The sequence below is a fragment of the Argiope bruennichi genome, chromosome X2, assembly GCF_947563725.1.
Source record: "Argiope bruennichi chromosome X2, qqArgBrue1.1, whole genome shotgun sequence".
Lineage (NCBI taxonomy): Eukaryota > Metazoa > Arthropoda > Arachnida > Araneae > Araneidae > Argiope > Argiope bruennichi.
The window spans coordinates 69,196,471-69,215,502 of NC_079163.1; the positions used below are offsets into that span (position 1 = coordinate 69,196,471).

At 34.2% G+C, this 19,032-nt stretch overlaps 1 protein-coding gene across 3 annotated transcripts in view; it reads right to left on the minus strand.

Annotated features, from left to right (window-relative positions):
• Positions 1 to 19,032, minus strand: part of LOC129961078 (uncharacterized) — a 148,102-nt gene that overhangs the window by 99,921 nt on the left and 29,149 nt on the right. For all 3 annotated transcript variants that reach the window (XM_056074888.1, XM_056074889.1, XM_056074887.1), the window contains exon 3: positions 16,528 to 16,740. In XM_056074888.1, coding sequence (XP_055930863.1) covers positions 16,528 to 16,740 — 213 coding nt within the window. The remainder of the gene's footprint in view (positions 1 to 16,527; positions 16,741 to 19,032) is intronic.

Genomic DNA, 19,032 nt, shown 5'->3' on the forward strand with positions numbered 1-19,032 from the left:
TATTTTTGTAATTAAACTTCTATTGAACATTTGGAAAAATCCGTGCGTAGTTGCCTTAAACACCCAACAAGTTACTGCCAAAATTTCATGCTCCTAACTTCAAAGGTTTATCCTGTGCATTGGTCTATAAATGAGGATAAACCTTTATACGTAAAGAATTGGGGGGAAAATTCTACAAGTTACAAAGAGAAAAGAAACAAGAAAGAAAAATCGTTATAAAATAGTAAAATTTAAGCCCTAAAGAACAAAAGTTTTGAAAAACTTTATACTTACAGCTTCGTTAAAATCTCATCATACTAAATTTTACGCGATCGACTAACTTCAATTACACACCTCAATTAATTACAATTTAGCATAATATATTAAAATACATCTAAAATAGTCGTTCAAGAGATAGCTCTAAAACGACATATTTATAATAATGATCGACTGTATAACATACTAAAGAGGTTTTGCTGCAAGTGTTTTTGTAGCAGCGTCTATCATGTTTGAAATACCTCTTTAGAACACCAAATTCATTCTGTTCTTATTTTCCGTGGTCGAACTAATTTGCGTATTCTTTTTTAACAACACATAAAAGGTTAAACATAAAGCTTAAAGGGTATAATTTAACTAAATTCTTCAACATCTCAAACTCTAAAAGTTTTTTTGTGTTTCAAAAAATTTAAAAAAAAATAATAAAATCGGACGTTTTTTGTACCACAAATATGGCTAGGTATGAATTTCGTATTGCCCTTCCTGGATAAGTATTAAAATAAATGGCAATGCACAATGTTGAAGAAAGAGGGTGCGGAAAAAAAAAAAAAAAAAAGGCTCATTATCTTAATATGTGTTGGAACCCATGGATTCCTTGTCCGAATTCTCCCCTTTCTTTGGTTTTCTTTCTTGATGATAAATATAATAAACAAGCTTTTACGATTATGCTTTCGAATTATGGTATTCAAAGTATGAAGAAACAAAAAATTTTCTTTGCACTTCTCCAGAAAATTCAGCCCTTTTTAAGGGCCTTTTTTCAAAATCAAGCATTTTTAAGGCGCTTAAAAATGATTTTCAAATTTAAGCACTTTTCATGGAGCACGCACTCTGGTCTTTTTAACTTTTTAAAGACTTGTGGCGGATTGAGATGTGCGAGGATAGTACCTGGGACCTTGTGGTTCGCAGTCCAGTAACATGACCACGATATAAAAGCAATTGCTCGGGTAGCGTAGCTGTTAACTAGCTTATAAGCTTTCACCACAGATTATTAGCTCTTATTCTTGCATTTAGCACTTTAAAATTTTTATTGATTTAAACATTCCGAAATTATATCGCATCATAGGTCCCGCTTTAAAATACTGGAATTTTAAAGACTTGTCCATTTTTTTTTCTTTGCATCCTTATTGTTACGTCATGGCATGCAAGAGCGCCACCTACAACAAATGTGATCTTGTACATTCGAATGCTGTAACCCGTTAAAAGCGGTTGCACAAAATAAAGCCTGAATAACTACATAACGTCATCCGTATTTTCTTCTAATACATCCATTTTTAATCGACGATAACATTGGTCAAAAGCGAGCCGGAGCAAATACCATGGATAAAAAAGTTGAAAAAAGCGATGACCAAGAAGCGGTTTCAGAAAAGAAACTAAATAAACTGAAAGGCTCGATAAAAACTACTTTGAAAAGAATCGAAAGTTTTAATGCCGAAAAGTCAGCTTCCAAGGACATTAACGCAATGGAATTAGAAGTGAAATTAAGGAAACTTGGACAATTGCAAGCACAGTTGGACAAGATATCCGAACAATATTGCGGTATTGAAACGTCGGAAGATATAGAAACCATCCTAGAAGATATTGATCAAATAAATATACGGATTGAATAAACAGAGGTAGGTCTGAAATTGCTATTAAATTCAATTAAAGATGAATTTAAAATTAACCCTGTTTCAAAGGATAATGCAGTAACTAAAATCCGACTACCGGAAATTCCATTACCAGAATTTTCTGGAAAAATAGCTGATTTTGCAAATTTTAAAAATTTATTTGTTAATTTAATTAGCAACAATGAGCAATTAAATGATTCTCAAAAGCCGTATTATCTCCGTGCATGCTTAAGAGGAGAAGCTAAATTATTAGAATCGTCTAGTGATAACTTCCAATCACTCTTTAAAGCATTATCAGATCGTTATGAAAATCAACGTCAATTGATAGAATCTCATATATTAGAAATAATAAATTTTGAGAAAATTCGTAGCGAATCTGCTAAAGAACTGTGTGCCTTAATAGACTGCGTTAATAAAAACATCATAGCGTTAAAGGTTCTTAAATTCGAACAAAATAAGCTATCTGATTTAATGCTAGTAAACATCATTCTACAGAAAGTAGACAAAGAGACAAGGAAGCAATTCGAGCTTTCTCTAAATACGGCAGAAATTCCTACATTTGAAAATTTGATGAAATTTCTAGAAAAGCGAAGTTTTTTGTTAGGAAGTATTAACCGTATTCCAAGTAAATACGAACGTCCACAAAATACGAGCATATTTAAAAGAGCGAAAACACTTATAGTTAATAATAAAAATTCCAATGCTAAAGCTTGTATTTTATGCAAAAACTATCACGCACTATTTAGATGCGTTACTTTTCAAAATATGTCTATCGATGACAGAAAGAACTTTGTTAGGAATAACAAATTATGCATTAACTGTCTTAAACCTCACCCGGGAATCTGCAAATCAAAATATTCTTGCAACATTCCAAGTTGCGATAAAAGGCATAACTCACTCATACATGATGAGTCAGCTGAAAATCGCTCTACCACTTCAGATTCAAGGGCACGGGCGAGCGAAAGCCAAACAGATGCAGAAACGAAACCGAAACTAAACGTACTAACCGAAGTATCTGCTTTGACGTTGAATCCGAGAGACTAAACAGGCGATAGAAGGGAATAAATCAGTTATATTAAACACTCTTCTTATTTATGTGAAAACTGCAGATGGTCGGAGAGTTCAATTAAGAGGGCTCTTAGACAATGCTTCGACTTTATGTATTCTTCGAGAAGATGTAGCTAGAAAATTGGGAATCAAACTAAAATCAATAAAACAAGGTATAACTGGTATAAATGGAATTACGTAGTTTATTAAACACGCTGCTAACATTGAAGTATCAAATCGAGATTATTCATTTTCACACATGGTGAAATGTTCTATTCTTCCTAAAATAATCGATGAGATTCCTGTATCGAAATTAAATATATCTGCATTAAATATTCCCTGTTCAATTGAACTAGCTGATTTCAATTTCCACACACCAGGTCAAATTGATATACTATTAGGAAGTGAGCTATTTTTTGAGATTTTAAAACCTGAGCAACTTCGTCTGCAAAATGGAGATGTAATATTACAAAATACTAAGTTTGGTTATTTAGTTACAGGCATTCTTCCCCAGTTACCTCAAAAAGCCAATTGTTATCTCGTAAGTGAACTAAATTTAGATGAAGCAGTTAAACAATTTTTTGAATTGGAATCATTGCCGGATAATGTTAAAGAAATAACAAAGAGTGAAGAAGAAATTTATTGTGAGGAGCATTTTGTTAAAACCTATAAAAGAGATAAAACGGGAAGATTTATAGTTCAGTTACCCATAAAGGAAAATGCCGAATCATTACTAGGAAATTCCAAAGAAAATGCAATCAAGCGCCTAAATGGTATCTGGAATAAATTAAACAAAAATAATACTATGGAAATCTTATATAAGGAATTTATGCGAGAATATGAGAGTTTAGAACACATGGAGGAGATTAAAATTGAAGCTGATAGCAATGTGAACTATTACATTCCCCACCATGCGATATATAAACCTGAGAAAACGTCAACTCCCTTAAGAGTGGTTTTTGATGCAAGTGCAAAAACAACAAGTGGATATTCTCTGAATTCCATTTTACTAAATGGAGGTATTATTCAGCAAGATCTTTTTTCCATAGTAAGTAGATTCAGAAAGCACAGATATGCATTTAGTGCAGATATTAAAAAAATGTACAGACAAATACTGATGGTCCAGTGAAGATTTACAAACTGTCTACAGTAACCTATGGAACAGTTTCTGCGCCATTTTTGGCTACCAGGACCTTAAGAGCTTTAGCAGATGAGGAAAAAAAGGACTTTCCTAAGGCTGCAGATGTGATTTGTTCTGATTTCTACATGGATGACATTCTGTCAGGTGATGCAACGCTAGAAGATACTAAAAATCTTCAAACCCAGATTTCTGAACTCCTCGGAAGAGCTGGATTTGAGCTTCACAAATGGGTCGCTAATAACTCTAATTTACTACAAAACCTGTCTACCACATCCTATTCATTTTCGAAAGAACAAGGTGTTAGTTCTGTAAAAACATTAGGTAAGTTTTGGGATCCAAAAGAAGATTGCTTTACATATAAGGTAAAGATCAAGCCTAAGGACTCTTTTTCAAAAAGGGAAGTGCTGTCAGAAATAGCGAGTCTTTATGATCCACTTGGACTTTTAGGCCCTCTCATTACAAAGGCAAAAATATTTATCCAAGGACTTTGGAAGATAAAATTGGACTGGAATGAAAAATTACCATCTGATGCAATGACAGAATGGAAAAGGTTCTACATAAAACTCTCGGAAGTAAACAACTTCAGAATTCAAAGGTTTATTCTACTTCCTGATGCAGTTCGCATTGAGATTCATGGATTTTCTGATGCATCAGAACGTGCCTATGCTGCTGTTGTCTATTTAAAGTGCTTCACCCAATCTGGACAGTTTAAAACTAGTCTAGTATGCAGCAAATCCAGAGTGGCTCTATTAAAGTCACTTACCATTCCCCGACTTGAACTGTGTGCTGCGTTGCTGTTATCTAGATTAGTGAAAAAGATGGTTCCAATTCTGCAATTACCCATTGATGTTATCTCATTGTGGACAGACTCTACTATTGTTTTGGCATGGATCAAGACTGAGCCCTATAAGCTAAAAACATTCGTCAGCAATAGGGTTGCGGAGATCCAAACACTTACATCAGATTGCCATTGGAAACATGTAAGTAGCAAAAACAATCCTGCAGACATTATTTCTAAAGGATGCAGTGCAGATGAACTCATAAGAAATAAAATGTGGTTTGCTGGTCCAGATGAACTTACTGATGAACCAGTAGACAGTCCATGCAAGATTTTGCCTTTGCTGATGAACTAAAATGTGTTGTGACTCTGAACATTAATGACTCTAATTCAAATTTTTATGATGAACTCTTTAATCTTACAAATAATTTCATAAAACTAATTAGAATAGTTAGCTTTATTTTCAGGTTTATTAACAACACTAAAGCAAAAGAGTCTCGTAATAAAATAAGTAAATATTTAACTGCTGAGGAGCTGCAAAGAAGTACTGAATATTTAGCTAGTTTAGCACAGTTGAGTGAATTTAAATCGGAAATAGATGCACTAAATAAAGGTAAAAATATTTCAAAAACAAGTAAGTTAAGATCTTTAGATCCATTCCTAGATGAAAAAGGATTACTTAGGGTTGGCGGTAGACTTAAAAATTCTAACTTGCCATTTGAATCTATACATCAAATAATTTTACCCAGTAAGCATACATTCACTAAGTTACTTTTTAAGCATGTACATAAAAAATGTCTACATATTGGTGCACAAGGTTTGTTACATCAAATTAGACTACAATACTGGCCCTTAAATGGTAAAGGTATTGCAAGAAAAATTGTCCATGATTGTATTAGATGTTTTAGGCAAAGGCCTATGGTGTTAGACCAGTTAATGGGAAATTTACCTTCAGAAAGATTAACTCCTAGTTCTCCATTTTTAAATTCTGGGGTAGATTTTTGTGGTCCTTTTCAAATAAAGTTTAAAAAACAAAGAAAGGGAATATATTCAAAGGTTTATGTAGCGATTTTTGTATGTGTGTCAACTAAAGCTATTCACCTAGAAACGGTAACAGATTTGACGACTGAAGCTTTCATTGCATCTTTAAAGAGACTCTGCGCCCGTAGAGGCCGCATTGCAACATTGATGTCGGATAATGCATCTAATTTCAAGGGTGCAGCCTCAGAATTAAATCGCTTAAAAAAACTAGTTTGTCAGACTAATGAGACTTTAGCCAATTACCTATCCGCAGAATCAATCCAATGGAAATTTATTCCCCCTTCTTCTCCCAATTTCGGAGGCTTATGGGAAGCAGGAGTAAAATCATTTAAACACCATCTTTATAGAACTTTAGCTAATAGTAAAATAACTATTGAAGAATTTGAAACAATAGTAATTCAGATTGAAGGTATACTTAACTCACGTCCCTTAATTCCATTATCAGATAATATTAATGAATATGAAGTTTTAACTCCTGGACACTTTATCATTGGACGCCCAATAACTTCAATACCTGAACCGGAAATTGTAGACATTTCTGACAATAGGTTGTCGCGCTGGCAATATACTACCAAATGTGTTCAAACAATTTGGAAACGCTGGAAAATTGACTATTTGAACCACTTACAGCAAAGAAATAAGTGGCAATTCAAAAAAAATAATGTTAAGGTCGGATGTTTAGTATTGTTAAAGGAAAATGATTTGCCTCCTTGCAAATGGGCAATGGCTAGAATTTTAGAGATAATTTATGGAAATGAAGGCAGAGTAAGAGTTGTTAAATTAAAAACTAATACAGGTATTTTTACACGCCCTATTTCAAAAATTTGTCTCTTACCAATAAGGGATAACTTTGAAAATTAAAATAGTTAAGATAGTTGTATATATTGTATGTACATAATAATTGTATTTATATCATGTTTAATATATAAATTTAGTATATATAAATTAATATAAATTTAATATATATTTTGCAATTTTGTTGTTCACTTGTAAATATTTCATCTGAATAGTTTATTTATTTGGTTTTAGAAAATGTAAGCTAATTGTATAATTAAAAGTGTTTTGAAATCTTGCATATTTCAACGCCGGGCGGAATGTTACGTCATGGCATGCAAGAGCGCCACCTACAACAAATGTGATCTTGTACATTCGAATGCTGTAACCCGTTGAAAGCGGTTGCACAAAATAAAGCCTGAATAACTACATAACGTCATCCGTATTTTCTTCTAATACATCCATTTTTAATCGACGATAACACTTATAATTTAAGTGTTTCTATCTTGACCTCAGAGCCATTTTATTTCTTAAGCATATTTTATATAACGTACACTTCGATTTTATCATTTGCTTGGCACAGTACAGGCAATAGTGAAAAACGGCATGCTGTTCTCAGAATTTAAATTCTTTAAAGATTTTAATTTAACTAACTAAGATAGTGCCATTATCAGTGTAGATTAAATTCACTTGGCAATGTTTCAAGGTTATCATTTCCTTTGGTTTTGAAAATTTTTTCCACCATAAAAACCTGAAATAGTCAGTATCCTCTACGGTTCTTACTGATTTGTAACGTAACTTGAATACCTCTGAGCCCTTCTCTCAATTAGACGAATTTTAGCAGTTGTGCCAATAGTGTATATTATAGAATTAGAAATAGAATGAAAGAGCTGCATTCACAGAAGCATATAATTAAGTAACAGAACTAATATTCTAGCCTATTACTGACATTTTTGAATTGGAATCAGAACAGAATGTCTTGAAATTGAAAGTTGGGCACCTTGAAAGAACTTCTGTGAGTATTCTTCAACTTTGCTTGAACCAGAATTATAAATTGTTGAAGAAACTGTGATACAGTTATAAGAATTGAAATTAAAGGTAGAAAGGTCACTGATTGTCAACAAAATCTACAAACAATTTTGAATTCAATTCGTAATGAATCTACTATAATTCTATAACAAATGTTATTGGAAAAAGATGTTTTCAATTGCCTAAATTAGAATTACAAAAATGTGATGATGATTTTAAAGTAGGGCATATTTTTGGAACCAAAATGAAAAAAATCATGTCGACTTTAGCATTGAGAATTCTTATATATTGCAACATAGGCTGCAAGCTACAATCAAAGACTCTGGAGCTAGAGAGATGTAGACAGTTTTCTCTGAAATGACGATAATTATTCCAAAATAATTAATTGTTTGAAAGCCAAATTCAGTTGGTAATGATTTACAAGTAGAAGATTATGTGAGATAATTATTGAAATTAGTTCTGAAAAATATTAATTTAAATTTTTGTATGATAATTTATGAGCATTATATGATTATTTAGAACAGGAGATTCACAAACTTGAAACACTTAATGTTACAACTGACAAACTGCTGTTATTTTATCCTTTGGCAGAAATCTAGTATATCAGAGGATTTTCTTAAAGCCTGGCAGAAAGCTCAAATTCTAACTTTGGTAGCGATTAAAAAAAAAAAAAACTGACCTGGCAGTTTATTGAAATTTTTAAAAACAGGTGTGAATCAACAGGAAGTGAAGAGTGAATCAATTTAACTTTAATAGTTAGTTAGGGTTTTGTGGCACAAGAGCTATATTTAATTATGCTGCGCCAAACATATGGTCGAAGATAAAAAATATACAGTGAATTTCTAAAATGTTAAAGTAAAATTTGCAAAAACTAAGAAATGTGGAGATAAAATTTGCTAGTTAAATAAAATGGAAAATACCAATTTCTTTCAAGAAAGTAAAAATATTTGGATGGGAATGTTCTCCCACCAAGTCACGAAGGTTTGAAGATGATGTACAAAATAAACGTAATCGATGGGGATTAAAAATTAGACATTCTGATAAAATATGAATGACAGTTAAATTAACATAACACGCAATGCAGACTATTCATCGCTCACCAAATAAAAGATGTTTATGTGTGAGATGAGTACGGCCAATGCGAAGCCGAGTCAATTTGATGTCCAACTCGCGCACTGGAACAACAGGCTACAGAGTAATGTCAGGCTGAAGAGAATGCAGTTTATTAGAAATTTGCAAATCCCATGATTCTTTCCCTAAATAAAAAATACGCTGTGAAATATATTTTTTAAAATCAATGTACGGAATAGCTCGTTGTAGAGAAATGGATGCTGCCTTTGCTGCAGCATCAGCAGATTCATTGCCAACAATGCCAGCGTGGCCAGGTAACCAACAAAATAAAATTTGATATTTCCGAGTTAGCAAACTTCTCCAAAGATAAAGGATATCTACAGCTAGTGGATGTGTTTTAGTATGAGGATGTCTGAGGGACTCCAGAGCACTCATACTTTCAGAATAAATGCAGAATATATGGTCAATAAGATTAGAAATTTTCTCAAGAGCAATCATAATTGCCATTAGTTCAGCAGTTAAAACAGAGCACAAAGTACACAACTGAAAGCTGCTTGTGTCCTCAGCAATGACGACAGAACAACAACCCACATGATAAAGCTGTCTTTGAGCCATCCGTAAAAAACAGGAATGTGCAAATATTCATTGCGGTGATATAGAAAATGTTGTTGAAAGACAATAGATGAAGTGGTAGACTTATCATAGGTGAGAAAAGGGTTAAGATATGATATTTCTGAGATATCCCAGGGTGGCAAAGCAAGAGCAGTAGTATTATGAATCTGCAGATTTAAAATACTTACATCAGCAAAAGTTCTTGTTATCCTTTCACTAAAAGGTAGGATATTAGAAGGATGTGCATTATATAATCGTCCCAGACCAATGGGTAAATTCACTTTACCAACAGGGTGATTGATAGAAGATTCAATACGGAAAAAATATAGTTCACATAGTTTTTTTTTTCGTCTCATATAAAATGGAAATTGATGACAAATCACATACCAGCTATGAATTGGTAATGTACGAAAGGCTCCAGAACAGATACGCAAAGCACTGTTGTGTACTGTGTCTAAATTTTGGAGAACACTAGAAAACGAGCTGTACCATATATTTCGCATCCATAATCAATTCTTGACAGAATAACAGACTGATAGATATGAAGTAAAGATGTTCGATCTGCCCCCCCCCATATTGTAGTCGAGAGGACTTTTAGGATGTTGAGGGATTTTTCACACTTCTTTCGCAAATGAAGGACATGCGAAAGGAAAGCGAGTTTCCGGTCAAATATGACCCCTAAGAAACGTACTTCTTCAACGACTGGAATATCAAGACCTCGAATTCGTATCACAGGATCAGGGTGGAGACTCAGTTTCCGACAAAAATGTACACAGCGGCTCTTTTCAGGGGAGAGCGTGTGTCCATTCTCATCACACCATGAGATAAGTTTTTTTTAACAACCCTGAAGCCCTTTGTTGAAGTTGTCGCTCTATTAAATCCATATTAGACCCTGGCAGGAGACTTGTAGACCATCCGCATATAGTGTTCCACAAACAGATTATGGTAAATCATGAAGAATTTTGGCTTATATGGAGAATAAAAAGGGTGACACTCAAAACACTTCCCTGACGAACATCCTCATTTTGATTAAAATGATGAGAAAATGTATTACCAATACGAACTCGAAAGATACGAAATTTTAAAATTTTTTGAATAAAAACTGGTAAGTTACCTTTAAAACCAAAATCACCTAAAGCACGGAGAATACCATACCGCCATATTCTATATCGAAGAATATAGAACCTAGATGGTTTCTCCGAACGAATGCATTGCCAATTTGAGATCCAAGCATAACCAAATTGTCATTGGTTGAACGTCCTCGACGGAAACGACTTTGGAAAGGTGAAATATACCCATTTTTCTCCAATTCATAGAGAAAACGAGCATTTACCACGCGTTCGAACGATTTACAAAGACAACTAGTTAAAGCAATTGGCCTACAATTTGAGGGATTGGTAGAAACCTTCCCAGGTTTAAGGATATGTATTACAATGGTTTTATACCATTGTTCAGGAAAAGTTTGGCCATTCCAGATTCTGTTAAACAAGTGCAGGAGATGCAAAAGGGAGGTTTCGTCTAAATGGCGAAGCATGCTGTATGTAATCCCGTCGACACCTGGGCTAGTTTCTCGAGTCTGGGAAAGAGCATTCCTTAATTCCAATATCTTAAAGTTACATTTATAAGAGAGGACCCTGTGGGTTCTAAACTTCAAAGACAATTGTTCAGCTTGTCGCTTAATCGCACGAAAAGGCGGATTATTAGGAACAGCGCTTGAAACGTCAGGGAAGGTTTCGCCAATAACATCTGCTATATCAAGTGGCGAGGAATATGAAGCTGTTTCTGTATTTAAGATAGGGAACGCGAATTCTTTATAAATTCCGTTTGCCGCTTTAACTTTCTTGCATAACTGTGCACTAGATGTACTGGAAGTGATTGTTGATATAAATCTGTGACAAGATTTTGACTGCGGCGCCAAATTCGACGAGCATTTGCTCCTGCTCTTGTAAATGAAACAAGATTTTCCGTGGAAGGATACCTGCGGAAAATACTCCAACATTTTCTTTGTGCTTTATAAGCATTACGACATACATCATTCTACCATGGTTTGCGAAATATGGATGGATTAGGGGTACGCTTTGGCATTGCAGCCAATAATACAATCAGTGACATTTGTCTTAATAATACAATCAGTGACATTTTGGACAGCTTCACTAATATCGGCAGATGAAATCATTGCCTCTGTAATCAATGCACGCTTAGTAAATGTAGCCCAATCTGCTTTTTGGAAAATGTATGTCAGTGGGTTATGCACTAAATTACTATTACCATCATCAGAGACGATAAGAGGAAAATGATCGGTATTATGTAAATCACTCTCAATTGCTAAATTCAATACTGGGAGAATTCCCGGAGAGCAAATAACGAGATCAAGGGAATGGAAAGTACCAGTGGGTTCATGGAAGTATGTCTTTTCGTTATTATTGAGCAGACAGAGACAGTTATCAGAAATGAATTGTTCTACCTGTCGCCCACGAGAGTTGGTACTATCCGAACCCCACAACTATGTCCGTTAAAATCACCAAGCAAACTGAAAGGAGTTGGAAGCTGATCAACCAAAATGTTCAAATCGTCCTGAGAAATAACCTCATTTGGAGGCAAGTAAAGGCAACAGACCGTGACGAAGGATTTCACATGAATCTGCACAGCCACAGCTTGTAAATTAGTGCGTAGATTAAGGATAGTACTGAGATAAAGGTTGAAGGTTAAAATGCACACTCCACCAAATGATGCACCAGTTTCGTTATCCTTCCTTACACAATTATATCCTCGCAACTTGAAGTGAACATTTGGTTTTAAAATGTCCCTTGAAGAGCAACGCAAACAGGATTTGATTTATTAATCAATCAGAGCTTTGATGTCAATGAGTTTTGTTCCAATTCCGCGACAATTCCACGAAGCGAAAAAAACCATTAATTAACAGGAGGAGGGGTTTTGTCAATACTGCTAGAGGAAGTTGCTGATAATTCGCAACTCATACGGAAATCCTCGTCATCATCAGAAGGATGAATTTTCAAAAGCTTGGAGGTTGGTGGATTTCCAAACAACGAAGGTAAATCTTTGGTAGCAAGACCAGCTTTGCCTAGATCCAGCAAGAGCAAGTGATCGCCTTGATTTTAATGTACCGAGCTGGTTGCCTTTTTTACAAAGCTTCAAAGCTAAAGCTTTTTGTGATTTGGATACATTTTTCTTCTTCTTTAACTTTGTGGCAGAATTTTCTTTTATAGGACCAAATCAGAGTTGATCCAAATCAGAGAGTAGAGACTATGACAACAGGTTTGTGTACTAGAAGTTACAAGGGATGTCTTTGTCACAGAAGCATACGTTCGACCTTCCGTAGGCACATGTCCTAATACCAAACGTATACGTTGTATCTTCTTTCACTTTAGTTGTTATAATTTCTTTCTCAACTTTTTTATTTAGGCCAGGATCGGGAGAAATATGTATGTTCCCCTTTACAATTCACACATGTTTCTTTTGATTTACAGTCAGTGCTCTCGTGGCCAGCTACTGCGCAACGGAGGCAAGTCAAAATCCCGCGGCAGTTAGTTTTTGAGTGGCCAAAACGCTGGCACTTGAAGCACCTTAAAGGATTTGGTATGTAAGGTCTTACGGGCAATTTCACGTAGCCGGCCTTTATTGAATCTGGCAGTTTTGGCGAGTTAAGCGTTAGAATTAGGTGCTGCGTATTACAGGGGTGTTTACGGACTGGGTGTGGGACCCCAAAAAATCCCCTGAAACTTTTACGGACTTACTACCGACATTTTGGAGTTTCGAGAAGGGGGGGGGGGAGAAATGAAAAATTACAATTATGAAGTATTGAATGACCTAATTATAAAAGTTTAATGAATTACTTTTTTTGCAAAATTAATAACCATAAATTTTCAAACATATAAACTACTACATTTTATGCAAATATTTTAAATTACCTGAATTAATTCTTTAAAAAAAAATTATCTAATTTCTGCTGCTTTTTTTTATTTTCTGATGTTTGTGGGCTTGTCTTTCTTTTGTGGTGAACTTCATAATTACAGGAAGGTTGACTTTTATTTTTCTCATTTACAGTTGAAGAAATTTCCTCGAGAACTGCACATGCAGAGGTAGAAGCAGTTTGCTTTCCTGCTAATGTAGAACGTTTTTCAGAGACTTTTATAGGTGACTCATCTGAAATACATGTTTTTAAGTCCTCATGATATGTTTTCCAACTTCTGTTCATATTCAGTAAGAGATCTTTGTGAATTGGATCAGTCATTGGATTTTTTGAGCCATATTTTTCACATGAGGTTTCTTTAGAAGCCATTAAATCATATTTAATAGTCTGCACTGCATCTAGGGAATCAATCTTAAGAGAGGTTCTATAGTCAGTGACAAGTGTATCCATTAAGTTGAATGCACTTTCCACTAATGGGCCATGGAAGCAGCTAAGGCAGGCTTTGACCAATTTAGCCAATGTAGGATACTTATAATCATTTGTGAAATCATCTTTTAAATTAAAAACTTTAGACCAATATTTATCAATTGTACACTTGACTTGATTTCCACTTTCATCAGATGTGTAGAGCATTTCTTTGGTGATATCAATATCACTCTGGTATAAACTTATTTCAGCTTCTACTTTTGACTTTTCATTATCACTAAAAATATGGGACATAAAAGATGATAATTTTTCAAAAGCTAATATTGTACTGGTTTTACCTCTTAGCTCTGGATCTAATGCTGTAAAACTAATTAGATATGAATTTTTAAGGGGTAATTTCTGTTTCATATGCTGAAATTTCAAAGTGAAATTCTCTTGCGTACATAAATAAAAAAATATTTCAATAAGCGAAACGAAAAATTTACACGTGCATCAATAAATGAAACGAAAATTTTACACAGCGGAGAAAAAAAAGTTGCGAAGCGATCAATGACAAATAGCTAATAAGGCGAAAAACCCCCCTTCTCTACTTATTGGCGCCACGCCAGGAGAGATAAGACCTTTGAACCCAGAGTCACGTTATCGCACATCTGGTCGAACGAAGTCTCTCCCTTTTTTTTCTGCCGCGCCTACTTGCCGAAAAGAATCCAGAAGAGAATGTCCGAGAACCGGGGGAATGAGTCATAACTCGCAATAAGGAAAGAACAAAAAAGAAGTTTTTCCCCCTTTTCCCGCATTATCACTGCCTTTGGAGAAAGAAAGGAAAAGTTTTCACCACACACACTGACCCAGATCAAAATAAATAATTCATTATTATTCCTACTTCCTTTTGAACGACGGTCCCCGGAATTTCCGGGTATCGAAGTTCAAAATCCCCGGAATTCCGGGGTTTCCCCGGAGCACAAACACCCCTGGTATTAAGTAGCTGTCCATCACACAGGTTTGCTATGCGACGGACATTTGTCACTCCCTGATTTTTCAACTTCTCGGTAATTTCCTCCAAAGTAACATTAAATAACTCCCCGCAGGTAATAACACCTTTCGAGGAATTCATAGAGCCATAAGGAGTAATAGAAACAGGTATTGGTTCAAAAGATTGTAACTTTAGGATTTTGTTAGACTTGTCGCGATGATACTTCGACGAGTAAGTCACCCGACCGAAGCTTTCGAACGGATGCAACTTCTTCAATGCTTCCAGTTTAAGATTTTTCTACCAAAAAAAGTGATCGGAATGGAAAGTTTCTTTATCAGTTAAAACCCGCTTGACAACAAAAAAAGTGTGGATTGCTTTTGAAAATTGTTTTGGTTCTGTGAGATGCCAATTGAAGGGAGAAAGTTTTTTTTTTTTTTTTTTTTTTTTTTTTTTTTTTTCCCCATACGATATTGATGGGGATTCAGGCCCGACGGTAAAGACCACCACGGAGCCCAACAAGGGAAGGCAGCCACCGGCTCTGGCCATTCCCAGCCTCGGCTTTTACCTTAGTACTGGCCGGTACCTATACGCTCAGAGTTACCCCCGGGGACAGTGACCACCTTTAAAGTCAAGCCCAAGGAGTAACCCCTTCCCTTGATCCCTAGCAGACTAACCACTCTGGCGACTAGCTACCAGCCGATTGATACACCTGGGACCACAGTGAAACCGTCAATCTAATTGGTCGCCACGCACGGCCAATACGTGGGGTTTCTGGCTGTCCTTGAGAAGCAAGAAGCAAACAGAGCGGCGACAGCTTTTCATGAGGGCGTCGAGAGATGGAAGAATCAAGCAGACAGCAGGAGGAATAGGGGAGAGTAAAACATAAATAAAGATCCCTGGGAACCTTGGGATTGGGACACCCGTACTCACGTATAGTAGGTGAGCGCCTGAGGGGATTTAACTGTAATAGATAACAGCTTAAAAGACGAGCCATCATATAAAAATAGAGCTAAGATAAAATGTGTAATACGAGTTGTATGTTTGACGAGTTCTGTGAATCCAGAGGAAAAATGCATTTTCTGCAATGGAAAATATAAATTAAAAAAATGTTTAAAAAAATAAAAAATTGCCATAAAATTTAAAAATTTATATATTGTAAAAGAAAAAGATACTGTTTTAATTGTTTAAAAGTACGCCAGAAGACAAAAAAAGCTGATGTTTTATAAAAGTTGCATTATGAAATTATGAGTTATGAGTCAAATAAAAATCAATCCTGCGTGAAATATGGAAACAGATATTAAAGAGCAAAATGCATTTGCAAATTTGGCAAGCTTTCTAAATACTCTGCAGATTTCATTGCAGACTTTGAATATTAAATTTGTCAATAACTGTATAACCACTGTTGATTCAGGATCTCACAAGTTGCATATCAGAAGAGAATTAACACTTACTTTAGGTTTAACACCTTTACATCAACAATTTTTGTTTCATGCACTTTTCAGAGGTAAACAGATCTATGATGAGTTTCAAACTGTAAATAAAATTGAGCTAGAAAGCTTAGACAGAAGTTTTAATTATAATTTTGATGTAGTTTTGTTTCATATGATGTAATCTGATGAAAGAGGAATAATGAGACCAAAATAACTACCAAATAAAATGCATTACAAATGTGGAGAAGAGTTAATATTTTTCCTGAAGAAGAACATGGTTATAATAAACGGAAAAGAAAAATTTTTTTAATGTAAATTAAACCAAATAGTAGAACAACAAACGAGATATATTTTTTCACGAAATATTATGAATATTTATGCAAGATACAAAAGAATTAACAGTGAAAATTACCTCTTCTAAACGGCGTGCTCTTTTTCTCATTTTTTCCTCCTTTACTATTTTGCGCATGAATTGACAAGCTGCTGAAGTATTGCGTTTTACTCTGGGGTCATTTTGGACACTAACAGGACTGCTAGACAACTGCTCAGTCACATTTGAGGTTATATTTTCTTGAGCAAAGCTTTTGAGTTTGTTTTTATTCCGCTGTTTCCTGCAAGGTATTTCCTATAATAGAAGAATTAGGAAGAAGGGCGAGAAAAAAGAAACTTATTAATATATACAGCAATCTAAAATAACAAAAATGATAACATTTCTTAGCAACAGTCAATTATAATGCCGACAAATATCAAAACAGTTTAAAACTTACATTTTCTTACTTTTTAGAAAGTCTCAAGTTCCATGTTCAAAAAAAAAAAAAAAAAAAAAAAAAAAAACCTAAGTTAAAAAGGAATTACTAGCCGAATTTCTATTATTTGGAATAACAAATAGAACTTCAAGCATAAAAATTTATAAACGGTCAAAATAATAAACTTATTCAAAGTTGTAAGACAGTAGCTTTCAAAACCTAGTGGTTAAAAGTTTCTTGTCTCTGAATGCTAATGTGTGTGACAATAACAGACAATAATGCAATTCTGATATTAAAACTCACTCCTCTCATATTACTACTACAAATGCTTAATAATCTATTCAAATTGTAAAAAATAGGGGTATTACGTCCCACTTCATATTCATTTTCAATAAAAAATTGTCATCAGATCTTAAGACTTTTCAAGAACCAAAGCAAAAAGCAAACCTTTGAAAAAAATCAAGATTTTTAAAATTATATATAAGCGATGGGATGCATTTTAACTCAGAAACATTAAACAGCTCAAACTAGGATGTACATTTCAAGATTTCATAACCATAAGGAAAAATCTTGGTCTGGCATGAATTTTTAATTTAATTCAGTTATACCTCTTGTTTGAAACAACAAGAGGGCAATTTTGAATCGCAGCCAAATGATGAGGATTCACATGCAATAGTAATCCCTTTCTCAACTATCCTGCTATAAGAATAGACACAAAAAATCTGATTCAAAGCATTAAATTTAATTTGAACCAGCCCAAATGACAGATTTTTAGTGGAATTGGGTTTTGAATAAGCAGCCCTCTAGGAAGGAAAGTGCAGATATTACCATTCGGCCATCCTAGCTCTTGGGTCATGAAGGGACAAAGTAAAATAAATTACTTGCCTACCTTGAAAACAAAGAACCATGTTAAAACCGATCCTGTTACAAGCACCTCATGTAAAAAGCACCAGTGTTGGACACCAGTCTAGCTCAAAGCGTTTTTGAGCTATCTTTGTAACAGACAGACGGACATTTTGCACAAATGCATTTTTCTAATTCAGGGAGGTTTGAAACACGGAGATTTGTCAAAATCTCGTGTTCGAATTTTTCGACGATTACTATACTTTCTCTCTACTACGTATACGAGAAAGTAAAAATTAATTAATCAGCAATTAACAAATCAAATAATTTTATGCTTCATTTTTAGTTCAATCTGCCTCCCCAAAAATAATGTAACAATATTAATCAGGAGCTGAAAAAAGAAAAAAAAAAAAAAAAAAAAAAAAAATCAAACCAGAATTTCAAAAATAAGGACAATCTAAAAAAATATAAAGCTTAAGTTCTTGACTCTCGACACAAATATGAATGATAGAAATAAAAAGGAACACATTAACGAAAAAACAGAAAATAATAAAAATTAATCAGAAATAGATTTCATAGTTTCAGGAAATAAATCAAATAAAATTCCAAAATCTCCAATAAACAGTAATTGAAATAAAACAAAGAAGCAATTATAAAACTCAATTTTTATTCATAAAAATATATTAATTATGATTAAAAGAACACAAAATTATCTTATTTCAAAATGTCAAAACTATTTCCCAAAAATAGAGTTACAGTCGTGTAATTTCTTTAAAAAAAAAAAATCTAAGTCATTGTTATAAGATTCCATTTCTTCTTAATCGGAATCGGAATCACTGTTCCCAATTTTAATTACCAGTTTATACACTAGCTCTTCTAAAATTCAATCTTTTTCCCAATAAGAGTTTACAAGTTTTTCCACACAACGGCAATGCGCTTCCCATTCTTTGGAAGTCACTCTGCCCGTAATTTAGCACAATAGATTTTGTAACTTCTTCAGATTTAAATCACTAGGGACCTTTCTTTCTTTGATAAGATTTTTAACTGTAGATTGAATTAACAAATAATAAAATGTTATTAATATTAACCAGAGAAAAGTTTAATAAAATATAAAAGAAATAAGCTAAGAGAATGCAAAGACAAGTGCAACTGCAGCTAAAGAGAGAAGACGAATGATCAACAGCCTTTTTATCACTTCAAACTGTCATCAAGAAAAAGATAAAATAAATAAAATAATTCCCAGATTTCCATCCTATTCCTTCTATTCGTAATGGATCTTACCTACAGAAACTTGTTTCTATAACGATCGCCGTAAACAAAGACATTTG